Source organism: Vigna radiata, chromosome 2, assembly GCF_000741045.1.
Source record: "Vigna radiata var. radiata cultivar VC1973A chromosome 2, Vradiata_ver6, whole genome shotgun sequence".
Taxonomy (NCBI): domain Eukaryota; kingdom Viridiplantae; phylum Streptophyta; class Magnoliopsida; order Fabales; family Fabaceae; genus Vigna; species Vigna radiata.
Genome location: NC_028352.1, coordinates 8,606,226 through 8,628,980, shown reverse-complemented (window position 1 = coordinate 8,628,980; position 22,755 = coordinate 8,606,226). Strand labels below are relative to the sequence as shown.

The following is a 22,755-nucleotide window of genomic DNA, read 5'->3' as shown; positions in this document are numbered from 1 at the left end:
CCACACGAAGAACAAGAAACCGTGTAAGGGNCTCCCCAAAATGGAAAGAGATTTATGAAATAGAATAAAAGAAACTGAATAGTTTTATTGAATGATTGAGAAAAAGAGAACAAATTCTCTTGTAAAGTTAAATAAATAAGGTTAAACAATATCTCAATAACACCCACAAAACAACAAAACCCCCAACTGGTAAAAAAAATTATAAAACAATTCAAACTCACCGATCAACAACAAACGATTGTCCAAAGGAATGGTCCAACGGCGGCGTAATGACGGAAAACGCTTTCGGTGGTCGTTGCTTCCAAACAGTGGAACCGTGGCGAAATGTCCTCCGGTGAACGGTGGCGGTCCCGGAACAGTCAAAACTCACTCAAACCATGGTTCTTCTCACCGTAACACGACTCTGGGTGCTTCTTCTCTCTCTAGGGTTCTCTCCAACCCAAAGTGATATTCTGATTCTGAAATTTCAAAATTAAAACCCGCCACTTGAAACACCAAAAACCCTTAATTTTCACGTCATTTTCTTTTTCTTATTTCTTGTACACATGGACCAATGACACCGTGACACATAACGGTGTCAAAAATTTGTAAAAAGTTGGGTGTCAAAGTATCATTATCCTAAAATTTTATCAAAGCCCTTCCGTCCTTTTATCTTAATGAATAAACGTGTACATTTAAATTACCTTCATGATTCAAAAGCATATTGAAAATTCCATTATTGTTCGTATTTCTTAATTTCATTACTTTTACTTTTAATTAAACATTCTCAGTTGTAAGAAACATTAGTAGTTAAAAAGTCTTTGTAAATCTAAAATATAAATTAAATTTAAATATAATATTCATTATGAATTTCAATTACAATGTAAAAAAATGATTTATTTTTAAAAAATAAAATTTATCAATTTTATGTAATTTTTTTTTATACAGATTAACACTCGCATGTCCACCGACCAATCATGATCTGGAATGAAAGAAAATTGAAATTCTTAGGCAGACCTATCCATCTCAATCAGCTTTTTTACCAGTTAAATACAAAACAGATAAAAACGGACCGAGTATATTCCTATTCAGACTCGTGGATTCATTTAGTACGAGCTTTGAAAAGTAAGAATGGGAATTAAAAGATGCAATTTCTATCACTGCCGGGAACAGTGTATGTTATTTGAAGCACAAGGCAATATACAAAATTCTATTTTCAAAATTCACATTTCTGTCAGAATATGTGGGTTCACACAGAAGTTAGTTGTACAGAGCATGGATGGGAATTACACAAAGCAACACCTATGATACATGGACCCCCCAAGAAAGATTTCTGATTTTATATATCTCACCATCACAGGGAAAAAGAAAAGAAACCCGTCCTCTTCATTTAAAATATAAATTCAAAAAACAATAACCTAGGGACGATGAGTAAAAAATATGTAAGAAAAATAATGAGAAAAATAACCAGCACTGACAATCCATGATGCACACATCCATGACCTTGATTTTGTACCTACGGCTCAATTTACAACAGCTGGGTGGGAACCCAAACTGCAACTTCTAGCTTTGTCAAAGTCAACCAACCTAGCAGTGGCTACCAACTTTGCTTCTCGAGCTTGTATCTTGTAGATGCCAGATGATTGAGTAGTGAGAACCAAGACAAAGAAAAGCTTGGTCCTTCAAGCATTCTGCGGGTATCAGATCACAAGCTCCAATTCCCCGTAAATGGCATCATGATACATATGTAACACCGGAAATTCAGGCGATAGCACAAGCGTCAAGGCATAAACATTACGGGTTTCCTTAATAATCACTATATCCAAGCAAGAGAACCTCGGTCATTTGTTACTTGAGGACGGCCTCTAGTTGGTGTTGGTGGTCTGTTGGCATTCAACTCCTATTTACGTTTTAACCAAAAAGAAATGTGTGAATAGCAAAGAGAAAACGCCAGAAATAGTCCCATAATACTAATTTTCAGATTAAAATTCACTTAGATAGATATGAACGTAATCATTTAATAAGTGAAATATTATGCAGCACCAAGAGCGTGCTAAAAATTGAATGAACAATACCTGCATCCATGTATCCTCAATGTGTCGCTCTGGCGAAGTTTCCGGTGAAGAAATTGCAGGTGGTAATGGATGAATCAATTTAGGAACCACAACAAGATCTCTTCCTAAAACTAAAATCGCCCCAGCATTATTTGCCGTACCTATTACCCAGCCAACAATACAGCGCCAAAATTTAGTGCGGAGAATTATCTGTAGAGGAAAGTGCAATGGACAAAGGCCAGTAACAAATACCACAGTAGTTTGTCGCAGAAAAAAGTGTGATCAAATGTCCCTGAGCAAATCGCTCAAAGCCATCCATCACACATTCATGAGCCCGAACAATCAGCTGAAGATCGTTGTTGTTGCAAAATTCCATGACCCGATCAGGCTGCAACAGTAAGACCCATTTAGATGAGCATAATATCACATAGGAGTTTGGAGTTTAAACAATTAAGCCAACACAAGCCTTAAAATTTAAAAAAATAAAATAAAAAATAAATAAATAAATAAAACCTATCCAAGAAGGCAAGTGCCTAGATCTTAGGTGAACGAAACTAAAGATAAAATTAGAGAAGAACCGAAAATATTTTATCCCATCACACTGAAAACATGAGTACAGAAATGTATTTATAGGCATTGGTTACTGACAGTTGTACTAACTCACTAATAAAACCTAAAGCTGCACAAAATGACTTACATATGATGACTATATAAACTGTACAGACTAACTTCTTTCTACCAACACTAGAACAATAAAAATAATAGCCATCACAAAATGCATGTAGTTCAAATTAGACGAAATATTGAGTGTAGCATTAACAATAACGTCAGAAAATGATTGGGGCTAAGGTAACTCAAGTTGGAGAGTCGTATTATAGGTGACCTTATTGCATGTTTCGGAGAATACTTATGTATGTGATGTAAGTGAACATGTACGAAAAAACTGTATCTAGGGTGAGTTCTTCGTTCCGTCGTCGACCCTATCTATGTTTCTACAATGGCCCAAGAACACTCATTCTTCAGCTATTGAGAGACTCTTTATGGGAAGGGAATAAATGAGACTGGAGACATGAAGTATAGAAAAGCCCAACAACAGCACTAGTAAATGAAGGAAATCAGATTTGTAGTTTTTTCAACTATCTATGATAAGGCTAGCTTTGAAAATAATCGTCCAATATATGCACGTTACAAGTACAAAAGTTTCAAGGCATAAACACAGCACAATTTATTTGAAAAGTTTCAAATGATTCATCAAAATTAATATACAGTAATACATAAACATGATTCACCATCCTCTATTCATATATGGTCAATTATGTACGACTGTTGACATTAATAACAATTATTTTATAAGTCATATATAAGGTATTTTTTTAATTCGTTGATGGAGTAAAAATATTAACAATGCCAGTAAATAAAAATTAAACTATTGTATATTTCTTGTCAAATTTAGAAAAATCAAAACCTGAATGTATTTGTCATTCTACTGCAAACTAAAAATCATAATGGTTTGTCCGAATACCAAATAACGACTACTCACCCCAAAAGTAACTAATCCTGGACCCCGAGCATTTGGCCGCAGCCCTTCCACACTGTCATTCTCTGTAGGATCAGACCTGGAGAAACACTTCATGCTGTCATTCTTTCAAAAGAAAATGAAATAAATTGTCACAAACATCATGAATATACAAAAAGCACCAACCACAATAGATCCATAAGCACGATTGATCCTGCTTCCATCGTAATTGGACGCTGAATATTCTCAATTTGTTCAACGTGATTTATTGAACGACCAATACCCCCATGCATGCAAATAATTTTTTTCTCAATTAGTGCTGCCAGCGGAAGCCAATTAAACAGTCGGTTTATACGGTGCCATGCCCAAATTCCATCTCTCTCACCCTATCAGCAAATTACAGAAGTTCTTGAGTGACAAGTAACAAAAGAAAATATGACCTGCATATTTAATGTCAAAGTCCTTACCATCCTCTCGATGCACTCTATTCGGAATCCAAAAAGGGCATTAATATCTGCAGCTTCATGGTTTCCACGTATTAAATGTACGTTGTTTGGATACTCAACCTGCATAATCCAAACAACCATACATAAATTTGATGCCATTAAACATGTCAAACAACACAAAAAGACAACCTATAGCATCCAGAGTACCTTCAGAGCAAGCAGAAGGCTAATAGTTTCCAGGCTGTGTTGACCCCTATCAACATAATCTCCAAGGAATAGATAGTCGATGTATCTGATAGTCATTATACAAATTAACATTAGAGGACATTAAATGCCAAAATCACTTACATTAGAATAGTCCAAAAAATATAATGCTGCTCGGTCATGGGGGAAGGGGAAATAAATACAAATTATTTATTCTCTTCAGTACCTCTGCAATAGCCAGAAAACCAATAAAAGAGTAAGAACCTTCTTATAAACTGATTTGAACTGGTCTTTTCAGAAAAAACAAAAAAAAAAATGGCTTATTCAGTTTTTTTGTTAATTAAAAAATATTCTAAACAATCTATTAAATGAATAAAGGTTATATATGATATTTAAATATTTTGCTTTTATTTAACTAGTTATAAAGAACTTTAAAAATTAAGAATTTATAATATGATCCTTTTCTGCTAACTTAAAAATGATCTAATCTAACTAAATATTTTAACAATTCTGTAATAGTATATTGTTTGATATAATATAAAAGTATGCGTTAAAATTACCAACTCAACCTACTTCAACCACAATTAAACCAGCGAACTCTCAATTAAGCCCCTTACCAGTCCATTGTTTGGTCTGATTTAAAACAATTCATTAACATTAACCATACAGTAGGACTCCACGATGTTCAAGACATATTATGAAAGCAAACCCTCTGGCACAAACAATTAAAAGCAGGTTGTCATAGTTTGGACATCTTAACATGCTATTAATCATGCACAGAAACGATCTGATAAATACTTATTGACCCATAGGCTATTACTAGAAATAGGAGACAGATGCCATAATAATAATAATAATAATAATAATAATAAATAACATCAGTGACACAATATAACTATCCTTCATTCACATTTATATACAAATAACCCACAAAAACTAAGCAACTTACGCTATGTCACCAGCCGTGGATGGTGAGCCATACTCATCAAAGAGGCGCATGAGATCTCCGAACTGCCCATGTAAATCACCAAATATTTTAATTGGAGCCCTAAGCTGTATCACGCTTGGTTCACTTGAAAATATTCGTTCTGCACTATCACAAAGATCCGCAATTTCATTGCAGTCCAAGAAAAACTGTCGCCGTACAGGCGGTTTCCAACCTCGTGGCTTTAAGAGGTGAGCTACAACCTATAAAAGAAGGTCCAGAAGCTTGATAAGAAACAGGCAGATATAACTTGAAGCCAACAAGCTGGGTGATTAAACGTAATATTTACAAAGTAACCTATGAAGAGACGTACAAGGAAATCAAGCTTCAACACCACAGATTTAAAATATTGCAATGCAGGAAAATGGTGTGAATGTAATAATGTAGTTATTAGTTAATGCCAACAAAAGGAAGGTTAACGAACAAGACTAAACGAATGCCTGACCCATGACTACCAGATTTTACTGGTCAGGTTGTTAATTTTTAGTAGTTCATGTTATTTTAAACGATCAGTACTATTGCTTAACTAATAAACACAAATACTATCTATTCTTAAAGAATTTAATTTTAATCTTCTAGTAGTGCAAAAATTCTTCACTGTCATCCAATCATGTATTCTCAGTTTTAACGTCATTAAAGAGTTTGACCATTATAACAACCATTAGCTCAAACGCTTCCAACAGTGTGGCAACCTATTATTGATACCATTAAAAATATATGGAAGACTAAAGATTTTTTTCCAATACTATTAGTATGAATACTCTAATCAATTATAACTAATAAAGAGACAAGTACCTTCTTTGGTACACTATTGATAGACATCTGCCGATCTAATAACTTCCTAGCAGCTGTTGCACTTTCAGGAGTCCCATAACTGACTCGCCTGCCTTCATTCTCAAACTGATCAATTGAAAGCTGTCTAACCATGCCACCTAATGCACCACCAGTCTCTGCAGCAACAACCACCTGCAGAAAATTCCAGGAAATGGAAATTGGGCTTCAACATCCATGGAATTTGAGACAAAACAAAATTTTCCCAAGGAAATAAGACATGTATTACTCACAGCTCTGTGATGCAGCCTCACTCCACCAGGAGGAATGCTATTTGACGCAGAAGAATCAGGCTTAATCAAGGAATATATTTGTTTCCCACTAGGTGTTGCCTCAGCCCCACGATCTCGGTCAGGCAATTCAACTTCCCCATTTACTTGCCGTGCTTTGGCAGCAGCCAGTGTGGCACTGATAGCTTCAGCTTCTGCAGCTGATGCTTCAACTAGATATTCAACTCCTTTGCTTGTTCGCCTGTTAAAAAGTCTTCACATGAATGACAGCCAAAATAACAATTCATATGTTCAGATGATAAAAACAGACATACCTAGATCCTGGGAGTAATGCATTTTCAGTGCTGATATCAGTATGTATGTCCCCATTTACAGGGGGGGCAACTGGATTTCCCAAAACAACAGCACCATCTGGAGTTGCTTCAATCATGGTTTGCCTTGCCCTATCATCAACAAATCCACCATATCGTCCAGGTAGTCGTCCAGCTTGTACATTAGATGCAGCTGCAGCTGCTGCATGTGAAGCAGCAGCTGTTGTTTCAGCAGCAGCAAGATCTTCAGCAACAAGTAGATCGTCCAGCAAGACCCCTACAGCATGAAGAATACATGTTCACTCACACACAAGCAAAAAAATTAGAACTCACCACAACATACAATACCAAAGTGAGCCCGACAACAAGCTTTTCAGCTTGCAAGAAAAAAAAAAAAAAAGTGACTGGTCATGCTCAACAACAGTTCAAATTTGAAATAATATTGTTATCCTAGATCCATAAAAAAGAAAAAATAAATGAATTTTACAACTGTTAATTGGTTTCGTAATGTTCACGCATGCCTAGTGTGGGAAGAGAGAAACGTTAAACCGAAACCATATGTTTTTGACACAACACACGTGCATTATTTATATTCAGAAAAAATAATCAATACAATAAACAGAGGAGATTTTATATCCTCTACAATGACGATATAGAACGGGAAAAAAATAAAAATGTTCCTAATCATACATATATAATTTAGATATTCTTGATTATATAGAATAAGTACCTTATTTTTATTTTTATTGTTAGAAGTGGACTTTAAACCTAACTCAACCCCACAAAATTGACTTGTAGGATGAGGTTTGCACCCACTTATATACACTGAATTGGCCTTATCTCTAGTCGATGTAGGACTTCCAACACACCCCCCTCACACCGAGGTATATACATCCCGAGCGTGGGACTAGACATGTAATGGGTGGTCCGATAGCGGCCCGATAGCAGATGGAACAATATGCCCAACAAACAACAAATATCACTACGATAGGCTTTAATGATGGCTCTGATACCATGTTAGAAGTGGACTTTAAGCCTAACTCAACCCCACAAAACCGGCTCGTAGATGGAACAACATGTCCAACAAACAACAAATATCGCTACGATAGGCTTTAATGATGGCTCTGATACCATGTTAGAAGTGGACTTTAAGCCTAACTCTACCCCACAAAACCGGCTCGTAGGATGAGGTTTGCACCCACTTATATACACTGAATTGGCCTTATTTCTAGTCGATGTGGGACTTCCAACATCTACAGTTATAGCAACTATCAATACCCCAATGTTTCTCTCAACAGTCTAGATGTGCTCTTCTCAACTCAAAGTCTTCCTCAAAAACAGCTAGCTAAACATGCAGTTGAGCAATATTAAGAATAAGATTTTCAGAAGTCATGTAAGACCAGAGAACTATCACTGATAGGTATTAGAAGTAACTGACTGCTCTTGTCAGTTAAAACTAACATAAGAGAGACTAACAGAAAATCAGTGCAACAGAAAAGAGAAAGAAATATCTTCAATAGAATCATTCTGACAAAATAGTAAAAAGCTAAGAAATATATTTCTCGATCCGAAAAATAGAAGCTCTGATAATGGCAAATACAGTTTTCATGATAAGGATTGTTCCCTACTTTTACACTATAATTTGATCATTCTGTAGTTAATATAAGATATCCAACATATTCTTTCACACTATGCATCAAACATATCAAGCATAAGAATAAATATTTGTGGTGAGTAATTCGATAGTGGATGACCCAATAGTTGATAGCAAGTGGGACAAAATAACAAGATGAGAATTGCTCACATTTATGCTAATATTTGGCCACATATATGGTTGAAGTGGGATATTTTGTAAATATCTAGTCTCATGCTTGAGAATCTAACATGACTTGGTATGGTCAAAATATAACATATAAGTGAGTGTAAACCTTACCTTAAAAACTATTTGTGTGAAGTTGAGTTCAATCAAATCTCATTTCACAAATTATAATGAAAGAGGCTATCCTAGCTATTTTGTTGGACCTACCATCCAATAAACTAGTGGGCAATAATTAGACCGCTCATATTTAGTCTCACATCTAAGATGTCCAATCCTCAAATTGAAATGGTATATTGAAGAACTTGCATCAACTAGTAATATGACTAAAATGTAGTGTATATAAATGGAGCTTAAATCTCACCTTATAGATTAATTTTTAGGTTAAATAAAGCCCGAATCCGTATTCTAAGATATGGTAAGATGATAATGTGATTTGAGCTACTTCGTAAGTTTCTACCTTCCACCTTATCTCCTAACACCATTTAAGAATTCATATCCTCCTAGTAAGCAATACTAACATTTAATACCATTTGCTTCAAAGTCCAAAAAAAAATAAATAAAAATAATAATAAAGATATGATGCGGTAATACATAAAAATTTTCCCAATAATACATATATAATCTAAATATTCTTTATTGTATAAAATTTACTCCTTGTTTTTATAATTATAACAAAAAGAGTCATGCATGTTAAAGCAAATAGGAAATTAATTCAATTTAGATGACCCATGTAACTTAAATTTAAGACTTACCCCCACGCAAACCACCATAGATAAAAATCAGGTCACCAATAGCAGCAGCAGCATGCCTACAACGCCGTGTCAACTCAACTGATGCATCTCCACCAGCAGCATCAGCACTGTATCTACCTGTTCTTGGACTGGTAACAACAGATTTTGTATCACACCAAACACCAGCGGCGGTGTCCAAAACTACAAAAGGCAAACAAAAACAATAGAAATACCTATAAATGCCACATTAATTGGCATAACAATAAATCATGATTTCACATACAAAAGAAATTACCATCGGAAAAAAATAACTAAAGGCTACAGCAGCATCTAGGCACGAGCAAGCTACCCTACAAACAGTAGCTAAAAAAGTAATAAAACTTCAAAAGTATTTGGTATCGCTTATAACAAGATCATCCCAATTTCCACAAGATTCTCTTTCTCAATTTGTCCAAAAGTAAATACATCCTTCAGTCAAAAATGAAAAAATATGTACACAAGAATATAGGAAGATATAAGGTTATTATAAAAGACGTAAGTTCTCTAAAGTGAGGAATACACAGATGAAGTACAAGTCATAACAGTTTATCCAAAATTAAAAAGGCATAGATTTTAACAACTTCATAGTTTGTTATGCCATAGGACGTATGTTAGTACAATATAAGCCACTAACTTTTCAATCATCAGTGTACCTCTGCTCTTTATCCAAGATTAAGCATCACAACAAAGAACCAAGTACCTGCAACACTTGATGAATCTTCAACCATCTGTCCTCCCCCAAGAGCCCCACCAAACACATGAAGCCTTGCATTGACAAATACCTGGAATTGTTAAACAAGTAAATTGAAATCCTTAGAATATATGACCAACTAAGAAATAAATATAAAAAATAAAAGAAACTAAATCATACCGCTGCATGTTGATATCTTGGAGATGGTGAGACACCAGGAGCAATGGCCCATTCCCAACGACCATCTCTATGCTTAGCAAGTCCATATGCACTTGCCAATGGCTGTAATATAAGATTTAGGGGAAGGGCAAGAATGAAAGAACATGTGGTCAGGTTAGAAACAAGAAATTCATGACACATGAAAATGCTTAACAAAGACAGAATAACATGAATCCGCCAATAAGTATGTGTTGATAAGAAAACAAAAGGCAGAAATCAATAATAACTATCAGTAGACACGAGATCAAAAATAAAATAACCACGAGTGTTGACTATTTACTCGCAGGTAATAGCCTGCATGAACAATTTAAAGATTCTATATAGTTGTCAGATTTTTCAACAGGTTATTGTGATAGGTTTGGCCTTGTGTATAAAAGGAGGAATAACGGAATATGACAGTTATAACCTCCTGCAGATGTTTTCCATGTAGTTGACTATTATAAATAGTCAAGGTTTTGTTTTAGGGAGGTTAGCTTGCTGTTTTCTAGATGGGAAAGGAGTGGTGGGAGGGTAAGGTCCTCTGAAAGGAATCTCAATTGTTGTACACAGTTATTGTTTTCTACCACATTGGCAAACACAGTCTTGTTAGTAATAAAATCATTCAAGAGGTTGTCTTGAATATTTCTGTAAGATCTGTTTGCCCTATCAATTGGTATTTAGAGCTCCCTTCTTGGCCCTGTGGTCACTGTGTTGAACGTGCATGGTTAATACCAGAATGGAGTCCAAATTCGAAAGCTTGGAACATATGATTCAAGAAGATAGACGTGATAGGCTAAAAGCAGAAAATGAGCAAATGGAACGTTTTCAAAGAATGGAGAATTTGATCAGTGGATTATTGAGTGGTGGAAAAGATCACCTGCAACCCCACATCTGGGTCTTCTAATAATGACTTTTCAGTCAAAAAATCTGATGAAAAAGATCGAGAAGGCAAAGCATATGGAGGCCAAGGTGGTGCAAACTAGATATACCAATCTAAAATCGAAAGAATGCAAGCAGTAATGGTGGCTTTGGAAGGAAAAGCTTTGCACTGGTATCAATGGTGGGAATCTTGCAACCCATATCCCACTTGAGAATCTTTCAAGATGGCAGTGGTGCATCGTTTTCAGTCAAATATGTTGAGAAATCCCTTCGAAGTTTTGCTGGCATTAAAGCAAACAAGAAATGTAGAAGACTATGTTGTACAATTTGAGTAATATGCAGGTCTGTTAAAAGGAATGGATCAAGATTATCTCATTGGAATATTCTTGAATGGGTTAAAGGATGATATCAAGGCTGAAGTCAAGCTGTATAAACCTTCAAATTTGGATGACCTGATGATGACAACTCAAATGGTTGAAGATAAAATTAAAGTTTTATCCAAAGGAAAGAGTTCAATAGAAAATAAGGTTGTGACAGTATCCAAATCCAATTGGATGACTAGGAGTTTTGCAAGAGAGGGAAAATGGATGCTACGGAAAAAGGGAAGGACGAAGTGGGAGGAATAAATAATTCAGTGGGCAGAAACCAGGCTTCAGAGCAAAATAGAGGCTCAACCTTTCGAAGATTGACTGATGAAGAAATGCAAGACAAAAATAAGAAAGGGTTATGTTTTAGATGTGATGAAAAGTATAATTGTAATCACATTTGCCGCAACAAACAATTTCATATGCTTCTGGTTATAGAAGGAGAAGAAGAGCAAGTGGGGTGGCTGGAGGAGGTTCCAGATATGGAGACTAAGGCGGAAGATGGGAGATCAATGCAACTCTCTATGTTTATGATGCCTGGTATGACCCCAAAGAAATCATGGAAGGTTTGGGGATGCATTGGTGAGGTACAAGTTATTGTGATGATAGATTGTGGGGCTTCGAAAAATTTTCTCTCCAAGGATCTGCTGGAAAGATATGGACTGACACATGTAGACACTCCTATGTACGTGGTAGAGAAATGTTCAGAGTTGGTGTTGGAAATTCAAGGTTTGAAGATTCAGCAGGACTTTTTCTTTTTTGATATAGGAGTGGACATTGTGTTGGGGTTGGAATGGCTGGCTAGTTTGGGGGAGGTTAAGGCTGATTTTGGCAAATTGAAGCTTACCATTGGTGGAGGAGATGAACAATGCATGGCACTAGGCGACCCAGCCTTGTCTACCATTGCAACTTCATTTAAAAGATTACTAAATGAGCTGCAGACATGTGATAAGAGGTTTTTAGTTGATATGGTTCTAGATTACAATGTTGCAGGAACCAATGAAATTCCAACAGCAGTAGAAAGAGTGTCGGCATCCTATATGGAGGTTTTTCAAGAATTAGAAGAATTATGATAGGTATTGCAGACTTATATCAATCAACTTGGCTAAACTGTAAAATATTATATAGCATTCACTGAATTTCCTCTAAAGAGAGGACCCAAAACAACATACAATTTTCTGGTTATTAAAGAGAACCAGACTCTCCCTCCCTAACCTTCACAAGTTACAGAAATAAAGATAGAAACTTCTAAAACTGGCCATTCTAACTTTATAGAAGTCAGATGTAACTTATTACAGACAAATAAATACCTTACAGACAGTTCATACAATAAACTAACTCATACAGTTTTTCTTCTGCTGTAAACCTTCCCTTGTACCTATCAAATTACCGCCTAACTGACAACTCAACCATGCCATCCATCTCAAGGAAGGAGCTTCCATCCCAAATCTTAGGCCTTATAAATATTCACACATTCAGAAAAATGAGATTGAACGGCTGATCCGTGACAAGTTGAAAGCTAAATTATTAGGACTAGTATTAGTCCCTACCCCAGCCCAATTATTCTGGAGAAAAAAAAAATATAATGGGTGGCGATTTTGTGGATTATTGGGCTCTCAATAAGCTGACCGTTCCTAATAAATTCCCTATTCTAATCATAGATGAGCTATTGGATTAATTGGCTGGAGCTACTATCTTCTCGAAACAAGATCTCAAATCTGGATATCACCAGATTCGTATGAACAACGAAGACATTGAGAAGACAGCTTTTCAGACACATGAGGGTCACTATGAATTCTTAGTCATGCTCTTTGGGCTGACAAATGCCCCAGCAACCTTTCAAACACTTATGAACGAGGTTCTTTGACCCTTTTTAAGGAAGTTTGTCTTTTAGTTTTTTTATGATATTTTGGTTTACAATCCTTCCTTCGATATACACCTCCAACATTTATCACAAGTTTTGCAGCCACTGCATGATCATGAGTTGAAGGTTAATAAGAAGTGTAGTTTTGGCCAGGACAGCATTGTTGAACCACGTGATTTCAGGGAATGGGGTATCAACTGACCCTAAGAAGGTTGGAGCTATGTGCCATTGGCCGAGACCGAAGGATGTTACTGCTTTAAGGGGCTTTCTTGGATTGACAGGGTACTATAGAAAATTTGTCCAGAACTATCGAAAATTGCTCACCCTTTAACGTAGTTGTTAAAAAAGGAAGGGTTTAATTGGTCTATGGAAGCACAACAAGCTTTCGAAGCATTAAAAGTTGAAGTGTCACAATTGCCTACCTTAGTGGTACCAGATTTTTCCAAACCCTTTGTGGTTTAAACAGATGCTTCTAGCAAGGGGTTGGGTGCTGGTTTTCTACAAGAAGGCAGACCTTCAGCCTTTTAGAGTCAAGCCTTGTCTGAAAGAGGGCAGAGGAAATCTGTTTATGAACGACAGCAGTGGTTTATGCGCCGCAGAAATGGAAACAGTACTTGATGGGTATTCATTTTACCATAGTTACAAATCAGAAAAGTTTGAAGTTTTTGAAAAAGCAGAAGTTAACAGAAGAGCAATTTAAATGGGCCTCCAAGCTTATTGGGTTGGATTTTGATATTAAATATAGACCTGGAAATGAGAATACAGTTGCTGATCTGGACAAGTATTTCTCAATATTTTCATTCTACAGCCCCAAGAATGGGATGATTGGGAGATTGAAATACAAAAGGATCCAAAGTTGCACGCTATCATGCAGGACCTGCTGGTGAAACCTACTGCTAACCAACACTATGAGATGAAGAATGGGAGGTTATACTACCAAGGCAAACTTGTTTTGCCTAGGCACTATGGTACAATGCCTCCTCACAGATTCCACCTTTGAAAGCTTTATATGGCCGAGATCCTCCTTTAGTTTTGAAGAGGACAACCATTCCATCCAAAGTTGGAAGCGTGAATCAATTACAAGAAGAAAGGGATGCTATCTTGAAGGAATTGAAGTACAATTTATGCCAGGCCCAAGAGCAGAATAGACTTCAAACAAATAAACACAGAAGAGAAGTCACCTATCAAGTGGGAGATTGGGTCTTTCTAAAGATCCAACCTTATAGATTCAAGTCTCTTGCAAAACGGCCTAATGAGAAATTGAGTCCTAGATTTTATGGCCCTTATCAGGTTCTTGAACGCATTAGACAAGTAGCATATAAGCTGCTACATCCTGAAAACAGTCGCATCCACCCTGTCTTCCCCGTGACTCTACTCAAACCAGCAGCGAGTACCATTCCGTCTTCAACCTTTGCCTCCTATGTTATCTGAAGACTACATACTAGAAGTAACCCCTGAGAAACTGTTGGATACTTGCCTCAATTCAATGGGTGAGATGGAAGTTCTTCTCAATTGGCATCAACTTCAAGACGTCAAAAATAGCTGGAAATCTGCTGAGGCTATCAAAAGGGAGTTTCCAGATAGGTTTGGGCGGGGTAATGATAGGTTTGGCCTCGTGTATAAAAGGAGGAATAACTGAATGTGACAGTTATAACCTCCTGTAGATGTTTTCCATGTAGCTGACTATTATAAAAAGTCAGGGTTTTGTTTTAGGGAGGTTATCTTGTTTTCTAGAAAGGAAAGGAGTGGTGGGAGAGTAAGGTCCTCTCAAAGGAACCTCAATTATTGTTCACTGTTACTGTTTTCTACCACATTGGAAGAGACAGTCATAAAATCATTCAAGAGTCTGTCTTCAATATTTCTGTAAGTTCTGTTGGCCCTATCATATTGCCAAAACTATTATCTAGCTTCATTTATTGCAACTCAAATATCAATAAGAAACAACCATTTCTCACCGGATTCTATACCTATCCTATATATGGGTGATGAGGCCCAGAGAATGAGTGGGCTTCCTCAACCTCTAGCCCACGAAGGTACCAAGACACGGTGGGGAAAAATATAAATCAGGAGGGGAATGGAGAGATTCTATTTGTATTCAGTTTTGAGTGAACGCCGGGGAGGACTGGGATTTTGGTTGTCAGAGGAGACGAACCATTTGTGTTGCTCTAGAGAGGAGCGTAGTTCTGGGTAGGATTTGTTATCCTTCTATTTCATGTTTTGTTGACAGAATAATACATACATCAGTGTTCATTTCATTCCTTTCTTTATCTTCTAAGCTTTTAAGGTGTGGGTCTATATCAGTGGTAAGTCAGATTTCAAAATTAAATGAGTGGGTGCCAAGACTCAATTCAACAATGTGCTCTGGAAGGATGATAAAACAGTGGACAAAATGAACAGAGATTATGCTTAGTCAAGGGAGTGGGATCTACGAAATGATCATATTGCTACTAGCTGGATTTTGTGCTGCTCTTTGAAAAAATGAAGAGCTGATAGGGTCATGTATTTTTTTCCTTCAAAGTAATAACTCTACAAGGACGCAAGTTATTTTACTTATCAAGAAAGAGTAAATACAGTTTACAACAGAATGGATGGAGATGTCAATCCAGTGATTACCTCTACTCACACTAATCCATGGATGTTTATCTCAGGAATATTTCTTTCAGAGAACTGGTCACTCTTAAAATCAACCTGACTTCGCCTAAATTAAGTTTTATGATGATGCCTGAGTGGAAACTATACGTGTGCTTGACCATATAATTTTTCTACTTCTGATAATAGGCCACAAAAAATAAAATCCTAGTCATGCTGCTCCTTTTATTGAGATTTTAGGAAGAGGAAAAAACCTTCAGTACAAGAGGCAAGTTAGACCAAGTATTCATAATTATTATTTTTTAATTCACTTGAATCTACTTGCTTCTGTGCATATTCAGGCACAAGGGTTTGAACTCACTTTTCAATTATTCTTCATTTTATATTCCTGGGGCTTCTTAGTTTCCTGAATGTCAAAGGTTTTTCCCAGACAAAACTGGCTGGAAGTTCAAAGTTCCCTCAATAGTAAATTGAGGTTCCTTTGCTCAAACAGCAGTTCAACAGGATTAAGATATTATTTTCCACTGAATTGCAAGCCTCACATTGCTCTCATTCTTGATCTACTTCACACTCAAGTCAAGCACAAAAACAGAAGATCACTTATTTATGAAGAATTGAAAGGCAGTCACGATTCTTTGGATCAATCCAATTTGCAAAAGAAATATACTGTCCTGTAATTTGCTACATTCCTCCTAGTATCTCTGTTTTGTTTTTGCCTTTCTTTTTCAACTCTTGGACATACCTTATCTTTGCCTTTGTTTACTCCTCCATCAGAATGTTCCTTATATGGCAACCAGATAGAGACAGACCTAATTATTATGGTGAGTTAACATCTTAATCTACCATGGTAGCTTAAGAAAAGTGGATGGCCCACTGTGCAGGTAAGCCACTAGGCATAATGGGAAATAAAAGTGATACTAATGACAAACTATGGCAAATTCATACCAGGAAATTCCTACAGAATTTAATTCAATAGAATGACAAAGTGAATGTCTGAATAGATAACTCACAGCACTATTGGCATCCCTCCCTCCACAAAGCAGAAGAAGCCCATCAGATCGTGCACTGGCAGTTGCATACCTAATAAAAAGTATATGACAAAACAGTAACTCAATCCCAAATCATAAAAAATTCAAGTATACAACATAATAAAGAAAAGGAAAGTTTTAGTTATGTGGTAACAACAATCAAGATCCTTATAGTACACTACTGAGCTCAATAAAAACACAGTATTAGCTAAGCAATAATTTAGCAAAAAGGGTCATGAATCATGATTGATTAAATAACAAGAGAAAGCTCACCTAAAGTAAGTTTGCCACCACAGTGAACAACTAAGAGTACATTCAACCTTACATTATTACATCATATATTGAGTTAAGATTACAAATTTAAATTATTAAATTTCTAAGAAAGTAGAACTAGACCTATCTCAACCCTATAAAATTATCTTGTAAGATAAAGTTTGCACCCACTTATATATTATGATTTGGTCATATGTTTAGTTCAGTGAGATCTCTAATACACCCTACAATATGTTTAGAGCATGTGACTAAATACTTGTGGTGATTTGACAGTGGTCCAATAGCAAGAAGCACGATAGAAAGTAGAGTTAAGCCTAACTCCATCCTATAAAAATAACTAGCAAGGTAAGATTTGTATCTGTTTATAAACTATAATTTGGCTATATCTCTAATTGATATAGGATCTCCAACAAAATTAAGGGAGGTTGTCTTTATTTGCTAACCTCAACAAATACAAACTTGCTTCCGAGTTGCCTTTTCCATTAAACAATAATGTAGCATTTAATTCACTCTTCATTAAGAATATTCCACAACCTAATTATCATCATGCATAAAAGCAGCCCCAATATAAAGGCAATCCAACTCTAATATCAAAACGTTCTCAAGCTGTAGGAAGAATAAAGCAGTGATCAACAAATATACCACCCCAAATATACAATGCAATAGTAAACCAGATAATAGCATGCTTAACATGGCAGAAATACTGAAAATTATAGAAAATTCTGTTTTCACCAATTTTGTCCCGGAGGGGGAAGGGTAGGGGGATAGATAGAACATTAGGAACAAACCCAAGGCATAGAAATAGTTAAAAAATGGGACAAATAATATGATATGAAGGGAAGCAAACTTAAAAATAAGTTTAACCAAAAGCATGTCAGTCTAACAAACCAACACATCCACATCTTCACACGCATGTCAGTCTAACAAACCAACATGAAGGATTCAAATTTATTCAACTCAATTACAGTCACCTATGTTAACCATCAGAACCTAGTTAAGACATCAAAGGCTACAGAACAAGAAAAACCTGCCCTAAGTGACCCTCAGAACTATAGTCCATGACATCAATGTATTTTGAAACGAGACATGCATAATATTCAATGTAGTTAATTGACATGTGTGTGCGTAGTGAAGTCAAGATATTACTAAGGAAGGGTAAGTTTCATGGACACATTACATGCATGGAGGTGGACCCTCTCCTTCTGGCTCCAACTTGCGCCACTCATAAGGCTTGGCAGCTGTGTCCAAAGCCCATACATCAGCCAAAGGTCTCTTTCCTGGAAAGCAGGGAAAAATGAGTTAACATCAAGTAAATTTGCATTCAGAGGAAACATCTAGTTCGAACAATGTAAAAAGGAGCATTCCAGTAGTTACCATCATTGCCTCCAATTACCATGAGATACCTCTGCCCCACCAAAGCCATAACATGTCCATAGCGTGGTCCTGGTCCAGGGCCAGGAACACCAACTCTAAATGACATTCAGAACAAACTAAATCAGATAAACATCATTAAGGAGGAAAAGAAAACGTAGTTTATTATTCTATCTAACCTATGCCATCGTGGTCGTTGCTGAGTGAGATCAAGAACATGAAGATCCTCAGCAAACAAACCAGCAGGACCAATGCCACCCTGTTTTATGGTGTGCAAATACTCCAGTGAGAATGGAAGTACTCATTTAGGGAAACAAATTAAACAATATTCAGATAACCTAAGAGATAGACTCTCAACAATACCTGAATAACTACCATAGTTCCTACAGCAGTTGCCACATGTGCAGCCCTAGGTGTTGGCGGTTCACCAATGGGAGTTATCCTGCATCAAATTTCCTTATGAGCACTGAAGCAAAGTATACAAGGCTATACAAGCATTACTTAAGCCATAAAAGAGGCTGAAAAGAAGAACTTAGTACTGAGCTTACCTAGACCATTTATTAGTTATGACATCATAACAGTGGACATCAGCAGTGGCACCAGATAAACCTGCATGGCAAATGAAATGTACCAGTCATGACAAATTTCAATCATAAACACCAACCAATCCAACCCAATCAATATCAATGCTTATACAAAGGGCGGAGCGAGGAAGGCACAACATGTAGACAAAAATCATTGTTTGTCTTGAAACATCCCTAACAAATGAACAGATTATGCAAATTCCATTAAATTAGGAAAGGCCTAATCAAGTTTTGACATCAGTATTTAGCTTCTGATATTGGCTTGCACCAGAAATAATGAATGATAGCTGGAACTTCAAGGACTGCACCAATTGTATGGAGCTTCAAATGATGTACAAAAGTATAACCCTTAAATTATGACATATAGCAAGGCCTGTCAACTACGTAGAAATGGGTGGCATTGCTTGCCCAAAACAATATCACTTGGGCCCAGATGAGAAACCAAACATTCTTAATCGGCCTTATTTTTGTTTTTCCTTGATCAGTAGTGATATATAAAGTAACCCACCAGAAACAACAACAGTCAACCATTAATCTTGTGAAACCATTTCTGTCCTATAATTTATGATACCATCAATACTACTTGAGACTGCAATTCACGAGAAAAAACATATTCGGGTATTCAGGAAATAAAGAACCAAATATGCAAACAACCATCTCTTGACAGATATGATAAGTACCTTTTTTGAATCCAAAGTTTTTCTGGAATAAAATGACTGTTTCCATTATACATCACAATATCTCAAACAAAAAACTTACCAGTTACAGCAGATGGAAAAGCAATAGGAAGAAAGGAAATAAAAAAGTTAGGACAAACAGAGCCGAGATACTTCAAGTAACTCGGAAATTATGTGACACGGATACAAGAATACAGAAATTTAGTAAAAATTCAATATATAATTTGAGTGCTAGATATGTTGACATGAATTATATACAAAAAAAAAAAAAAAAAAAAAAAAAAAAAAAAAAACCATGCAAATGCATAGTGTTTGTAAAGAGATATTGATATTTTGCCGTTACATCAAGACTTTATCATGGATGATGATCAAAATTTGCAACCAAAAAAGTATCTTCCCTTTACATATTTTTCCATAACCTGTGTTAGAATGTGACAAAATGTATCATTTGTACTATTTAAAAGAATTCTGGCTACATATAATTGCCAATAGCTTTATAGATATTGAGGAAAAGATACAATCATATATAATTTTATTTGTACTCAAAGTAGCAGAAACACATCCAAACATCAGTCAATTAAATTTAAAAATAAATGAAAATAAAAGTTGAAGAATACGCCTTAAATACTTTATATAGGATATTGGTATCAGATATCAGATATGTGGATTGCACCAATAAGATACCAGTTTTTTAAAAATCTGAGCTTCATAGCTTCAGACAAAGACAATATTCCATAATCCACAGCAAAGAAATGGGGATTGGTCCAATTCAACAATTGGTTAAGATATAATTGATAATGAAATAAAATTCTGGTTCATAAGTAAGCATAGAAGTACGGATGAAGTAAACATGCATTGAATTGGAATGGATGAGACACGTTATATTAAGAAATTAAAGACTAGCTAATCTGATGAAATGTTTCCCAGTACTGTTTTTTCCATCCATTTCGTGCCCCACTAAAAAGGGGGCAGAAAGCCATGCAAATGGAAACGTTTTAAAATTAACTATAAAATTCCAATTTAACCCACAGACCACAAAAAAGGAAACAAATAATAAAACGCAATATCGGTAAAAATTTCCATAGATTTCAACTCATTTATTGCATTGTAGTGTGCCCAAGATGAATGAAGTATCCAAAAATTGGTGAATGAGAACCATGGTCTCGATGACCAGCATTTAGTTCATAAGGACAACGACGGGAAGGAAAAAAAAAAACTCTGGCATAGCACTTACATTTCCATAACGTTAACCAACAAAACAATCGAAGCCATCGTGTGTAAACATCTATAATAACTAGCCAAATAGATACATGGCCGCATGCAAAGCGCGAAGCATAAATTTCCAGATTCTGATCAGACTAACAAACCAAAAGTTAAAATACTCGGCAGCTGCATATACGTTATGTTATTGCCTTCACGACGAAAAGGAAAGTAAAATACATACGTATGCCAGCATTTCCAGCGGATGAAGGAGTCCCTGACGCCGCAGAATTCCCTTCAAGCTCAGTGGCACCGCCGAACAAAATCAGCCTCGGCCCAATGTACCCCGGCGTCCCCTCCTCTCCGACCGCCGCCACCGCCGTCAACGTGTGGCCGCACCGCGGTCCCGGCCCATCCTCCTTCTTCTCCAAAATAGCATTAACCACTGAGTAAGTTGGCGCGAGTCTCGGACCAACCACCGGACTATGCTGCACCTGACCCCCCGCCACCGGCGACGAAGGCTGCTGTTGCGACGGCGACTGAGCCTGAGATCCACCTGCCGTCGACAAAGGCGGCGGCGACGGAGGAGGCTGTGACTCTTTTAACTGGTCTCTCTCAGCATGGTTCTGCACCGGCGAATCGTGATCGGCCTCCGGCAACATCGAGGAATCAACGTCCATTTCTCAACCCTAAGATTCGAGCAATTCCTCTAAGATCGGAGCTAGAATTCCCGCGAAACCGCGTCCTGAGCCAACATTTCGATTCGGTTCAAAAAATTGCTATTAAAAACCCTAAGACAGATCCTCCGCTCCTCCAATTCAAATTAAGATTTTCACGCACGCAAATTTTCCAAAAATAGAGGAAAATTCAATTAGGTTATTTCGTCTCTCTTTCTCTCTCTGTGTTTTCGCTCTCTGTCTGTGCGAAAAACAAAGAAATGAAAGAAGCGGTGGTGAACGAAACAAAACGGGACGGAGGAGCAATCTGAATTCTCACACACAATTCGCAACCCAAAGCAGAAAAATAAAATTAATAAAAAATTACAAAAAAAAAATTCTTTAACTGAGACAAAGGGATCGTGTCTTTCTCTCTCTACTTTTATTTTTCTACTTTCTAATCTTTTTTTTAAAAAAGGTAATTATATATTATATTATACTATATATATTATTTTGAAGGGCATGTATTTATTGATACCGAATTATTCGGTATTTGGTTGGTTGATATGGTTGATTGTGTCGAGGAACGGAGACTGAAGTTGGTGACCGGTAGGGGCGGTCGTACGGACGAAATCGCAGGCGGCGACACAGCAGACAACGGAAGAGTTACCGGGACAACCGGCGATTGGTTTAACTCTACAAAAACAACCCAGCTAGTTAAGCCAACATCATTCTCTTTCTTTTTTGCATTACTATGCCAATAAACATGGAAGGTGACACCACGCGCTGTCTTTACAAAATATTTCTCCTTTTTAAGATCAAGCGGAAATTTTTTATAATAATTATATTAGGATAATGATATTTTATTTTAACATTTTAACATCATTATAATTTTTTAATTAATTTGTGATAGTATTTATAATTATTATTATTAATTTAAATTAATTAAACACGTAAATTATATTAAAATGTTTTCAATGTATCATTCATTTTCTTATTATAATTTAATTAATCATTAAATGAATAATTATCATAAATTCATCTTTGAAAATTGTTTCAAACAATAATTTCGTATTCATCCCTTATATTAAAAAAATCATTTTATGCTCCTAAACTAATGTTTTATAATAACACTGCTAGTAGTAAATAAGTTGACTTCTTTTAATTGCAATATTTTTTTGTCTCAATGACTTTTGTTATCACTAAAGTTTTTTTTTTCCGCTGTAAACTATTTA

General features: G+C 36.3%; 1 protein-coding gene across 1 annotated transcript; it reads right to left on the bottom strand.

The window, feature by feature from the left end:
• Positions 1 to 1,125: 1,125 nt before the first annotated feature.
• Positions 1,126 to 21,970, bottom strand: LOC106756092 (serine/threonine-protein phosphatase BSL3). The gene is made up of 21 exons (XM_014638353.2): positions 21,109 to 21,970; positions 18,952 to 19,012; positions 18,767 to 18,845; positions 18,583 to 18,662; positions 18,407 to 18,501; positions 18,210 to 18,309; positions 16,742 to 16,811; positions 10,017 to 10,118; positions 9,846 to 9,927; positions 9,128 to 9,307; positions 6,560 to 6,833; positions 6,249 to 6,486; positions 5,980 to 6,150; positions 5,149 to 5,387; positions 4,203 to 4,287; positions 4,017 to 4,115; positions 3,736 to 3,935; positions 3,574 to 3,649; positions 2,286 to 2,421; positions 2,055 to 2,194; positions 1,126 to 1,879 (listed from the first exon to the last, which is right to left on the bottom strand). Exons 1-21 carry the CDS (start codon positions 21,542 to 21,544, stop codon positions 1,796 to 1,798), a joined length of 3,027 nt encoding a protein of 1,008 aa, XP_014493839.1. The 5' UTR covers positions 21,545 to 21,970; the 3' UTR covers positions 1,126 to 1,795.
• Between the last annotated feature and the right edge of the window lie 785 nt (positions 21,971 to 22,755).